At 39.5% G+C, this 13,485-nt stretch overlaps 1 protein-coding gene across 3 annotated transcripts in view; it reads right to left on the bottom strand.

Moving 5' to 3' along the window:
* Positions 1-2,669: 2,669 nt before the first annotated feature.
* Positions 2,670-13,485, bottom strand: part of SATB2 (SATB homeobox 2) — a 175,817-nt gene continuing 165,001 nt past the window's right edge. For all 3 annotated transcript variants that reach the window (XM_090045166.1, XM_090045165.1, XM_090045167.1), the window contains one exon: positions 2,670-6,012. In XM_090045166.1, coding sequence (XP_089901292.1) covers positions 5,530-6,012 — 483 coding nt within the window. In that variant the 3' untranslated portion in view covers positions 2,670-5,529. The remainder of the gene's footprint in view (positions 6,013-13,485) is intronic.

Below are 13,485 nucleotides of genomic sequence, written 5' to 3'. Positions count from 1 at the left end.
CCTATTTAAGTGCTTTTACATCCGGGAAATGTATCTGCTTAAATATACAGAATTAGAAAACAGGTAGACATGTTGAATCTCTGTATCATGTTGGACACCCTGTATTAAGGTAAAACATGAATTAAAGCATGCAAATCCTTTAACATGGCCAAAGCCAGCTACAAGGGTGACAGATAAATGCTAAGCAATAGCCACTGAAGTTTATCCAATTCAGACTTCGTGCCAGTTCCTACACCAGCATAATTCTGTTGACTTCAATAACTTACTTCTCATGATTTACATGTGTATGACCAAAATCAGAATCTGGCTGCCAGGAAAAACATATACAAAAAGAAATGGGCCAGAGAGCTATTTTGTCTTTTCCACAATCATGATTGTGGGGAGATCAACATGTCCTTCACACACACTGGGTCTGGCAAGTTTCCGAAGATCTGCACCACATCCAAAGAGATTGAATGAGATTGCCCAGCAACACCTTTCCTACTGCTTGTATAAGAATTAGAGCACTCTATTCTTATAACATGATGTATCACCCACATCTCTTAACATGCCACATTGTTCATGACTTCCTTTCAAAGACTTAAGATTTCTAGCCTTGTTACACTTCCTAGTTTGCCAGCACTTCCCTCTTTGTTGACTGAGCATGTGTTGTTTTATGTTTAAATGGTTCTTTTTAAAATGGGCATAAATAAATGCACTTTATATTGTAAATGGAGATTTTTTTGTATTGACTTCTTTATGATTTTAAAATAGCATTTGCTTACTTCCAAATGTATGTATTTTTTTTAGCTCTTATTTCTCTACATCTAATGGATCCAGTGTGTCAAGAGAAGATTGATCAATGAGGGATGCTAATCAATTTCATTGAAGGCGAGTCTTTGGTTCCTAGTTAAAAGGATGGGACTGGTTGTACTGTTATTCCTAAATAAGGATGAATTGCAGGCAATAGGCAGTATGCTCATGAATATAATTAAAAAAAAATCTTAAATGTTTATTTGTTCAATCACATAGGTTTGAAATGGAAATACATATGTCTGAAAGATAAAACAGGCCTAACAACAGACAGCAGCAGCAGGTAAAGTGTAGAGAAATAGAAGCATTATTAATAGAAATATTTCTGCCGTAGCAGCTATTAAATGATTGTTTTTAAAGGTTTGGAAGAAGTACCCATATGTTTGTAGGATTTTTTTTTTCAAATTAAAAAATACAGTGTATGCTGAAAGTGATCGAAAAGATACAGAGCAAAGTTAATGTTACTGGGGGTTTTGTTGCCTGCCTATTACAAGGTGCAAAGCCTCTATTGGTTTAAATGGACATAAGTACTCAACACCTTGCAGAGTCTTCAAAACAACCAAACTAGTTGGAAAATGCAGATGGCCTTATTTATACCTACAAGCGCTTTGCTGAACCATGTCCTAAAAGCCACTGAAGGCTATGGAAATCCCAAGGCCTGGAATAACAGCTAGTGTTCAAGAAGAATTTCCTGGTAGTCCAGAGCAGTGAATGAACCTAATACTGAGCTAAGATTTTCTGAAGAGTGCATCTGTTCAGATGCTAGACTGGCCGTGGTTTCAACACTGGTAAGTGGTGGTGTTGTTGTCTGTTGATAGGTACAGTATTGCTACCTGCTTATTACTTCCAGAACAGAAGGAAAGATGCCCTGGGAGTCATTCATCACTCAAGGAAAGGAAAATTAAGTGAAAAGTGGCAATTATGCATTCTAGAACACACAACCAACTGGTGCTCTGTGTGTAGCTTCCAACTGCAGCAGCATTAAATTAACATACAGTTGTTTTTACCTGGTCTGGATTGACATTCTGAAAATTCAACTGACAAGCAGGTGGCTGGATATCATATGACATGGTTATCTATTGTCTTTTTTTTTTAAGAGGGAAGAATGCTAATGTTTCAAATGGAATGTAAATGAGTCATTGAAGAAAGAATTGCTGTCTCGTAGCAGTGAGAAAAGAATCACAGTACCTAAAGATGCCTAAGAGATCACTGCTCAATCTGAAGTTCAATATAAATTCTGTCTGGTAGGATGGAATCCAGAAATTCACCACCATTTAGTTAGCTTAAGAGTTTTGAGCAATTTTTTCCATTTATTTATATTCCCTCAAAAATCATTTTAGCACACTTCTCTGGTTCATCAATTCTTCCAGCATTCCTTTAGACACTCAGTAGGATGTCCCCAATATCAAGATAATAAAGCTTTTTATTATGTTCATTAACCATGGACATGTGTGCATCAAAAGTTTCCTGATGTAGTTGAGGCTTTTTGTCATGAGCAGAAAATATCCACCAGTAAAAGAAGAATGAAGGCTAAAACTATTTATTTTATAGCAATCTGGCTGGTTAAAAGACATCCACACTCTCCCTCCTCAGCCCATAACAGATGTGGGGTGTGTGTTGTGTGTATATAATCAGACACAGTCTAAAGACTATAAAAATCCAGTAATATGATGGGTCTGATTCTTCAGTGGTGTAAATCACTAACGTTCCAGTGACTTGGGAATCCATGCGGATTTAACAAATTGTATCCATGTGCTTTCTGGATCAATTTTTTTTCCAGAATAAGAACACTTATTTTTTTTTTATTCCATAGGCCTGTTTCATTTGAATACTGTAGGAAAGAAAATGAGTCCCAGTAAATTACCTGACAAATTAAGTCATATTTATTGAATGAGTTTTATTTCAACAACCAAAAAATTCTAACAGCCTAACAATGCACATAAGTTAAAAATTAATTATCACTTAGTGATAACAAAGATAAAGTTGATTTACATGGAAAAAAGAACATTTACAATATGTTAATCCTTATTCACATTGTTGATACTGCAATAAAACACAATTTGTTTTTTTTTGTATTTTATTTTTTATTTCACAAAAAAGGCGGAAAATTGTGCTTTGTTAAGAGGCACTACAAGAAAAGTTTCTTTTTCCAAATAGATATATGATGGATATTGAATAAATAGACATATATGCATTGTAATTCGCAAAGTTCTGGCAAGACCACAGGCTAAAATGCCCACAGATTCACTTAGAACCACTGCAAAATTGGCAGTGAACATAAAAATAAAAGGCAAGACTCAGCATTGAAAAAATACCTAATAAAATTTTTGGTTGAAGTGTAAAAGATACCCAAATGCCGATGCCATCAACAGGTGAACAACCTTGCAAGAGCTTGGCAAAATTCAGTTTCTTTTTACATGTATGGAGTGATTTCAGCAACAGTATAAGAAGACAGGTTTGAAAGAATAGCTCTGAGGAGAACATAAAGCAGCAACCACTGAACTTCTGATTAAAGCTGCAGCATACTACAGAAATAAAGGATGAAGAGCAAGAGGGGCTTAAGCAAACCACCATCATTTTGCAAAGGTACATGGAATTAATGCAAATACTCTCATGTTTCAAACATTTTCTATGATTCTATGATTATTTGAAAAAGTCCCTTTAAAAACTTCAGAGGTTACTGAGCAGCTAAAATTAGCTAGTATTGCAACACGTCTTCTCCCTGTATTGTATGTTCTGAGTAAATATCTACACATAGAGGTTGTGTGTGTGTGTGTGTGTGTGTGTGTGTGTGTGTGTGTGTGTGTGTGTGTGTGTGTGTGTGGTTTGTTTTAACTGCTATCTTTTATACCTTTCAAATATATAAACAGTATTAACATTTATATTACAATGCCTGGTGCAGTAAACAGAAAATAACTTTCAAAGTGATGTTGCATGAGGTCTTTGTCAAGGATACATAAAAGCACACCATGTAGAAAAGAAACCCTGCAGATGTGGTTTTGACTGCAGTTTCAAAAGAGTCTGAAAATAAATCCAGCTGCAATAGTAGTGGAGGTGAGGTCTCCTCTTGAAAATCATTACATGGAAGCATAGGCGCCAACTTTTATTTTTGTCGGGCGGGGGATGGGAGGGGGCTAAGGTGATGGATATATGAAAATTTTTACACATTTCAGGTGACAGCCCTCCTCCTGAGACGGGACCAGGGCCCTTGGGCCTCCATGTACTTGGCACCTCTGCATGGAAGTGAATGAAGTTATGCTACTTGGTGTCAGTCCCAAGAGGATACCTAAAAACAGTAGGAAACTATAGTAGATTGCAGCTTTCTTGTAAATTCCATTGAAGAGTCAGTCAGCATTCGTTCTGCTTTATGCAGTGTAATTACTATGCTATAGCTCACTGGAAAACTGTTTCAATTTATGACAGCTAAGGTATTACAGAGAAACCGCCTCTCATTCTTATCACCCAGAAATGCCAGGCTGCAGGAAGATTGGAAAACATGTTTGTATTGGGGCTACCATGCACTGGACATGGGCTGCAGCATGCAAGACTTTACTTTATGTAAATAACATAATGTGCATGAAGCAAAGGAAGCCCAAGTTTAAAAGAAATAGGGAGAGGCTGATAAAAAGGGGAAGCCAGCAATGGGAGCTCCCATTAGTCAACCAGCAAATTACCCAGAGAGATTTTTTTGTCCATGTGTTTGATGTTTCAGTGTCCTAATATATGATGTTGAATTTCTTTTTTACTTTCATAAAAACAAAAAAGCAACACATCAAAACAGTAAGCTTATAAATTTTCAGATCTGAAACAGAGAACGGATAAATAAAACCCACAGTAAAATGTGGTTCATAGTATGAATTCCATACATCAAATCTCAAAATGATATTTTTCAAGACCTTGTCAATATACAAGTCTTCTGCGCACAGAATTTCAGGTTCGCTTGCTTTGAATTCCATGAAAATTGATCTGTTCACTACAGAAAGGACAGTCTGAATAATTGAACATGCTGTATCATTAAGTGTGCATTGTGTTTAAAGTACTTTAACTTACTTTTTTCTTTTTTTTTTTTTTTAAGGTGCCCTGATTTTTTTTTCCAGGTTCTCTTTTTTTATTCTTTTTTTGGCAGTGTTGATTCATGTCTTTAAATACATACCTCAAAAATTACCCATCAAGTTGCCAGATAGGAAGCCATATAATAATAAAAAAAACAGGGATAACATAGAAAATAAATAGGAATTCAAAAAAATAGTCACCACACCCTGAGAGCAGGCGGCAGTTTATCAAAAAGCCAAAGCAACTCATTGTGAAGTGGTTTTAATACATAAACTAGTCTCATCTTTAAAGAACTCATTTCACAGTCTGTACTCTCAGACTGTAAAGTTCTGTCCCATGCAATTTTAATATCTATCTGTCTATCTGGATAGACAGATAGATAGATAGATAGATAGATACACACACACACAAATGCACAGAGTTGCAAATATTCCTTCATTGATTTTATAGGTCTTTTTCTTCCTGTTAACTTGCTTGATGTCCCTTTCGTAAGTGCAAGAGTAATGAAGGCATAATCCTATATGATTACAATGATTATTACAGTCAAATGTAGAAGTTTAACACTTGAGTGTCTGTGTCAAGACAATGTCTGATTGGGCAATGATGAATTCATTCAGTTTGCACATGGATTGTGTGCAAAAGAAACAAAAAAAGAAAAAACCTAAAAAAAAAAAACCAAAATTCTCAAATTAATGTATTGCTTTCTGCATTACCATCTCCCATTATCTCTGAAGGAGTTGCCTTGCTTTTGTCAGGATTCTCCTCTTCAGGTTCCACTTTGTACATTTCCTCAGAGCCTTCTTCACAGTCATTTTCTTCTGATTCAGTCAGCAGCTCTTCATCCTTGTACTCCGCCACATCCACGACTGTACCCAAGTGCTCTTTTAGTTTCCCATGGTGCTTTACATGATAACGTTGGTTCTGGAAGAATTTGATAATGGTGTGTTTGGGCAGATCCAGCTGAGCCGAAAGGGTATGAATGGCCTCTTGATCAGGATACAGGCCTACATCATGGATGAAGCTCTGAAGGATGCCTAGAGCTTCTAAGGATATCTTGGTGCGGGATCTTGGCTTTTTGGCACAGCTGTCCTCAACAGGTGGAGGTGGGGCCTCTTCTCTCGGAGGGGAGTTCTCCTTGGCAGGCTGGGATTGTTGTCTGTGTAGGACCTATTTAATTGAACATACAAACACATTAAATGTATTTTTGGCACAATTAAGAAAAATGGCAACCCTCTAGGAAAATGGATGCTTCTAAGGTCAATCTTCCACGTCTTTAGATAGGACTGTAGTTTTCCAGTCAATGGAAGTTAAAAAGGGCAAAATACAAAAGCTGAAGTAAAATGGCCAGAGATAGAAATTGTCTTAAGGGAAGTTGGAGTCCAGCAGGTACACTACTGAAGTGGGATTCAGGAAATACTGCAACATCTTCAGCAAATCACTCCACTTCTTTAAGTCTCTGCTTTCCCTCCAACTCTGTCTCATCTATTTGGATTGTAAATTCTTTGGTATACCGATTGCCCTGTGCTGCATCTTACCAGTGCTTAACTTCGTAGAGAGGGGGAGGAGAGGGCCTGATCTCAGATCTGATATCTTACTTGATCTTAACTGTTCCTGTATTACAAATGACGGTTTAAATTAAGATGCATCAGAATAGCTTTAAGACAAATGTGAGATTTTTGGAATAATGAGATTTTGGGCAGACACAGGATATTCCTTTTTTGAACAGTGAAACCTTTCAAATTTAAGAGACAGGTAACAGTCAGTTACTCAACAGAAACAGTTTTTGAATAAAGGAGAGGTGATATTGCAATGAAAATGGTGAGGGAAACGCTTATAGAAAAAAAGTGAAGATAAAAAAGTTGCCATGTAAAAGTTGCGTGTTGGATAGATACCAGTGTACTACATCTGTATTAATTTTGTTGGCTCAGTAGCTTGGAGTTCAAATAATTATGTCCCTGCATTCTGAGGAAGCCTCTAGGCGAATACCTCTTTCCACCCCATAAAAGAGGTTACATCTGTAAGAGCTTCTTTTTGGATGCAAGTTTAAGGAAAGCAAAACTCCCATATATTCCTAATAGCTATTTACACTTGCCCAGGAATGGTCCTTCTCAGCTCTCACATCTTTAAAAAAATTAAACAAAATAAAATCCTGCCACTGAATTGTTAGAAATAGATTTAAAGAAAGCATGTGTAGCTCTTACATAAGTCTATAAAGGAGATATTACTGGCAAAAATCCCCTGCAGGATTGAAGGCTGTATTTGCCCAGAGGTTCTTGCAGAATGTAGGGAAATAATTATTAGGCCTCAAAGCTGCAGAGCTAACAAAAATCAATATGGACCAGATATTTAGCAAATAAAAGAAAATCTGGTCCTTCACCTGAAATAGTCACTCTTTTTTGCTTCAAGTCTTCTGACATCATGAACAGCAACTCTACATTAAAAATGGGGTTAAAAGAAAGTGTGACAGAAATCTGTTCAAGGCTTGGATTGAATTTTATATAAAATTAATATTTCTCATTATAAAGCCAACATACGCTACATAAGCATGTGGGAGCATGTGTACATGCACACACAACTTGTTAATTCAACCTGATGCTGCAAGAGCAAGATCTACTGTAGATTGCCAAAACATATGTACAAAGACGCATACATATTTTAAAGCTCCTGCATTCATAGAATCATAGACCATCGGGGTTGGAAGGGACCTCAGGAGGTCATCTAGTCCAACCCCCTGCTCCAAGCAGGACAATATCCAACTATAATCACATCCCACCCAAGGCTTTTTTTAGCTGGGTCTTAAAACTTCCCAGGATGGAAAATCTACAATCTCTTGGTGGCCTGTTCTGGTGCTTTACTACCCTCAAATTTTTAACTCTTAAAATTCAACCTCGACTTAAATACCATCCCCCACGTTGGTGCACAAGGTACTGGAAGCCCAGGCAGGCTTGTGAGAGAGGCAGCATGCTGGTGGACTCCTGGTAAGTTAGATCAGGCCCCTGGGGCTTGGGCAGCACATGGCCCACCAGCAGCCTGCCTGGCCAGCCCCAGTGAGGGCTGCTGCCATGGAGGAGGGGACTCTCCCCTCCTCCCCAGCTCAGGGGCTGCCCAGCCTGCTGGCAGCTCACTCCCCAGCCATGAAGCAGGCAAGGAGGCTTTTCCAACAGCAGGATCAGGCCCCTCACCACTTATGCCTTTAGCTAGTAGGATACTTGGTGCTGCCTGGGAACAGGCTGGCATGCCCCAGGGGCAACACAGGGTGTTGGCCAGGGGCAGGGGCAGGAGAGGGAGGCCAGCTTTGCCTGACATCTCTAGCTTCCCTCTCCTGCCCCTGCCCGACACCCCATGCTGCCCCCTAGGGCACACTAGCCACTTCCCAGGTGGTGCCAGGAGTCCTGCTGGCTGCAGGCACCTGCTGAAGGTAGAAGCAGTGAGGGGCCCAATCCTGCCTTCACTGGAACCTCTCTGCCTGCTCTGAGGCCAGAGAGCAAGTTGCTGTGGGGTCAGGCACCCCCTGAGCTGCAAGGGAGCCTGGTCCTTCCCTCCATGGCAGCAGCACCCCCCAGTGCCGTCTGGGTGGGCTGCCAGCGGGCTGTGCGCTGCCTGAGCTCCCAGGGGCCCAATCCAATTTCCTAGGAGCCCACCAGCACACTGCCTCTCCCATGAGCCTGTCCAGGCTTCCAGTGCCTCACACACAAAGGCTGAGTCGATGTATACACCAGACATACAAAAATCCTAACTTTTTTTTTTTTTTTTTACAGAAAAGTGGTATCAACTTATACAAGGTGTCAACATATACACCGTGAAGTACAGTAACTTAAACTTCCCTTGCTGCAGCTTGAGACCATTGCTCCTTGTTCTGTTATCTGCCTCACTGAGAAGTCTAGCTCAAAGTCTAGTTCATTAGCATGTCCTTTATTATAAATGTACCTGGTCAAACGTCATCATGTTTTACACACTTATTAATAAATGTACTGTACTCTGTTCTGTAAAAGTCATCCAGTCTTCATAACATGAAGCTCCACAACAACTATTAAACTTCTGCCAAGGAGTTGAGACTAGCAGAAATTCAGTGAACATAGCACGCATGACATGATGATTCTAGACTAAATTATGTTACCTTTACTCAAGTTGTTTATCACCTCATGCCATGAGTAGTCTCACAAAAATCAGGAGGGCAACTAAGAACTGAGGTATTGCTCAGTGTAAGAATGAATGTGTGTGGTCCTCCATGGCAAGCTGGTATAAGTAGAAAAGTAAGAAATACAGTACTTCAACATCTTAATTACGTTAGGCAAAAAGCACCAAGGCAGCTACACGGGGCATCTGCCCTCCAGAGTTTAAAGGCAGACGTCAACAGTTCTGACATGCAGGTTTGTACAATTCTGACATGACCCATTTGCAGGGAGGATCATTGTAATAAATACATTTCAATTTCAGTGGAAAGTTTCACTTCTGTACATACATGTATACAGAGCATCAGCAAAATTGTGCCAATTACAGAGGGAAAGAAGAAAATAAAAATGAAAATGGTGAATTTTCTGTTGTGCACATCTCCTGCAGTAAAGAAGCATAGTGGTCCAGCTAACTGAATAATTAGATTACTCTTTAGGAATGTATTTGACCATAATTTTAAGAGATTTTCTGTAATTTTATAAATAGAAGGTAAAATTCTTGACTAGTGTAAATCAATGCTGATCCACCAACATCAGTGGAGTAGGGCCGATTTAAATCAGGTGAAAAACTGAACCAGTGTATTTTACAACACAGGCCATTCATTCCTCCATTGCGTGGCACAAAACTGGAGACAGTTCTATATGTTGGCATTGTAATGCACAGAATAGTTAACAAGCAAGGTGTTTAATACCATGAGCAAACTGACTGTGACTGTGTGAATTTACAGAAATCTGCATATAAGAAGCACTGTCTATCAGAAATATTGAACTCAAGCAACAGCTATGGCAGATACGAAAGCATCCAGAGGGTGTGAATTACTCAGTTTATTCTTCTTGGAGCTGGAAATATGGGGGGGGGGTTCAGTCAACAAATAGCATGAGAAATTGATCCAGACTGAAAAATGTTACGAGACTTCCAATCAAATATAGTGATGGGAAAAATCCAAACAATACAGGATCAGCAGCAGTAAAATGTTTAATTTGGAGGAGATGAAGAGATGCCTACAGCATCTACAAAGCAATCAACCAAAGATAGAGCTGGAAAAAAATTACTTAACCCGTTCTGAGCTGAAATGACCTTGCTACGCTTCCCAGAAGAGAAAACAGTTAACTATGGTTTAATACATTATATCAGAAATAGGTTGTGTTTTATTTGAATTACTACCTTCTTAAATAAAGGTCTCCTCCTCCTTTTAGTTGCACCAATCTAAAATTTATTTTTAGATTTATAATTTCACCAAATTCAGTGGAATTACTCTGGATTGGCACTAGGGTTAACACAGATTTTTAGACTATTACATACAAATATAGGGTTTAGACAAATGTACATTTTAGCTGCTTAAAAAGGGGTGGATGAGGTGCTGCTTGGGAGCAAGAATCAGCTGTTATGATCTGTTATCTCTGCATGATCCTGCAGATACACTAGCTAAATTACTGTAAATCTGACCCCAAATGAAGCAAGATTACTTTGTAGCAGTACCGGCCTCCTTCTATAACTACAGGGTCATGCAGGCATAACTGCATTGTTAACAGCTTGCCTGGGTACCCTTTGGTACAGATACAATTGCTATGTCTGGCTATATCCGCGGATATACAGATACACATGCACAGAAATTCCTCCATCCTCAGATTATGAATAGTTTTTCATCTTTGTTCTAATTCTAGCAATTATTAACTTTTCTTGAATTACTAAAAGGTTGTACAGTTTTCTATGGCTACAAGCCACTTTTCAAAGCAAGTTTAAAGAGCAGAGCCCATGTGGTAACTGACAATCAGCTGATTGTTGGCCCTGGCTGGGACAGCCCTGGGTCCAGCTGGAGATCAGCTGGTTGTCAAAACCCCACACCCAGCAGCTCTGGCCAGGCTCCCAAGGCATGGGGGGTCAGAGACTCTCTGCAGGGGACTTTAAACCATGTGGGTAGCCTTTGATCCCCCACACCTTAGCAGGCCAGCCAGAGCTGCCAGCCATGGAGTTTAAAGTCCCCAGCAGGCGAAGCCCTACAGCTCTAGCTCCCCCCTCATTCCACCAGGGGCACCTGTTTGTTGGCCCAGCCCTGGTGAACCAGGACTTTTAAAAACTGTGCACGCAGCTCGGCTCCACACAGGGTTTTCTGATATCCCTAGCACACAGGGGTCCTGTGATCATAGAGTATATCCCCAACCCCAGAGTCTCTGTGTACCAGGGATGTCTAAAATAACACAGGTGCAAGCCAGCTAGGTCACACACTTGGTTTTTAAAAGTCCCAGTGCACTGGGGTCAGAGCTGACAATCAGCTGATTGTCAGGTGCTCTGGGACTTTTAGAAACCGTGTATGCAGTCCAGCTTTTTAAACATCCCTGGTACGCAGGGACCCCAGGATTGTGGACAGACTCTCTGATCCTGAGGTCTCTATGTGTCAAGGATGCAGAATGCACTACCACTCATCAGCAGTGCATTCCATAACCACGTAGACATCCACCAAGATAAAGCCAAACAAACTGCTAATAGGTATTGCCGTGCAAACATCTGTGGGCATTTGTGGTGTGACAAAGAGCAAGGGAATCTATATGCTTACATTTTATCCTGCCATAAAATTTTCTGTGACCTTCAAGTAAAAATTCCTAATTACATCAACAAGTGTTCTGAATGCCACATTACTTTGTATTTTTAGTGAATACTGTTCTGTCACATTTAACTAAATACATTCTATATTTATTGATTTTCTTTCTGATTAAGATAAGGGGCATATGCATTTCTGTACACATGCAAGAATGAAGTTAAAATCTGTGATCTATCAAAGAATAACATCTGTATATGGACTTTGGAGGTGGGGCGGAGGCTGGGGACAGGGAAAAGACTGATACTCAACTGATGTGTTGTTTTCCCAAAATACATCCTAGGATTTATCTGGTAGCTAAAGTCACATGTATACTATATGCTTTCCTTCCCTAGACACCCCTTACTTTCTCTGTGTCCTTCCTAGCCTCTGAAGCATGTGTATGTCTCCTATTTCCCCACGTAACTTGGCTGCCTCCCTGCTCATTAAAAGATTCACTTCAAATTTGGCCCCTTCATTTCTAAAGCTTTCCATAGATTTGAAGTAGCTTCTTTTTGTCTCTCTCTCCTTCTGTTCTTTAAATATGAATGTGTCTTGGTCTCTTCATACAACTTCACTCACTCTTTGTGGAAGAGACTCCTTTCCAGCACCTTCTGGCATCTGGACCTGTCCTCCTCTTTTCTTTTTCCCCTGATTCTCCACCTACTTTCAAACCTGATTTGAAGACATATATTTCATTCTTTCCCATGGAAGTCATTTTTCTGTCCCACTGGTGGATTTAGCTTCCAAACTGTAAAAGAACCACTATGCTCTAAACCATTTTAAAACAGAGTTGGCAGGAAGGATACTGTTCTTTGAAGTTTTACTCTAATACAGCCTAGCCACACACACACACACACAATTTTTTGTATGCATTAGCCTCCACTGACAGAAAATGTACAAAACACTAAGATGATAGAAGTTGACTTAAAAAAGATAAAGTGACTAGTCTTAAATCGCACTGTATTTAAATACGATTTGAAGGCCACAATGAAAACCAGCTGGAAGCCATGTGTAAAATCTAATGGTACATGCCTGAAGGGGAGGAAGTAAGATATTGAATGATTAAGTTTAGGAAAGTATATAATGTAGTGTATCATTACGAGAGTGATCTGGATTACTTGTAATAAGCTAAGGTTTTGTGGTCTTTCTAAAATCTAAAGCAAAGAATTATTGGGGAGCAGAGGTCATTGCTCTGTCTTATAGGTAGCTGCTTCCCATCTCCTTAAGATGATTCTGCATGAGAAAAGGCTTCAGGTAAACAAAGACAGAATTAACTCTCACAGAAAAGGGAAAGGAATAAGATCAACCACTGTGAACTCCACTGAACTACATTCTCTATATCTGCATTGTATTTAATTTTGGCTAGACCCTACATCCCACTGAAGTTCGCTTCCAATTCCACCACTTCCTGTCTAGGATGAGAGATGACAAAATGGCTGGTCACGAAGGGAGCTATAATCCCTTAGACCCAAGTAAGACATTAAAAAAAAGGGTACTGAATGTCATCCTGTTAGCTATAGGCTGTTTTGTGAAAAACAGGTTTTGCTGCTTATATAAAACTGTTCCTGCAGATCAGAAACAGGAAACCACATTTATATATAATTTCTATCATCAAAACTCCAAATTCGTTGTTTAACAATGCGGTTTAATAGTTTCCTTTTTTAGCAAAGAAAATTAGTCAGTGAGATGAATCTTTCTGACACACTCCCCTGCATTCTTAGCTGAGATTATTAGGTGTTTCCCCTGCATACTGATATACATTATTTTCAATGCTCCACAAGATGACCTTCCTAGAAGACAAGACAGTCAATTTTCTATGTATACTCTTCTCTTCCTTTCCTACTCTCTCTGCAGTGATTATATTCCCAGAAGCGAGGCAGAGCAGTTGT

This window comes from Crocodylus siamensis, chromosome 4 (assembly GCF_052110815.1).
Source record: "Crocodylus siamensis isolate JL-2025a chromosome 4, ASM5211081v1, whole genome shotgun sequence".
NCBI classification, from domain to species: Eukaryota; Metazoa; Chordata; order Crocodylia; family Crocodylidae; genus Crocodylus; species Crocodylus siamensis.
Note: the sequence above shows the minus strand (reverse complement) of the source record. Positions and strands in the feature narration are given on the sequence as shown.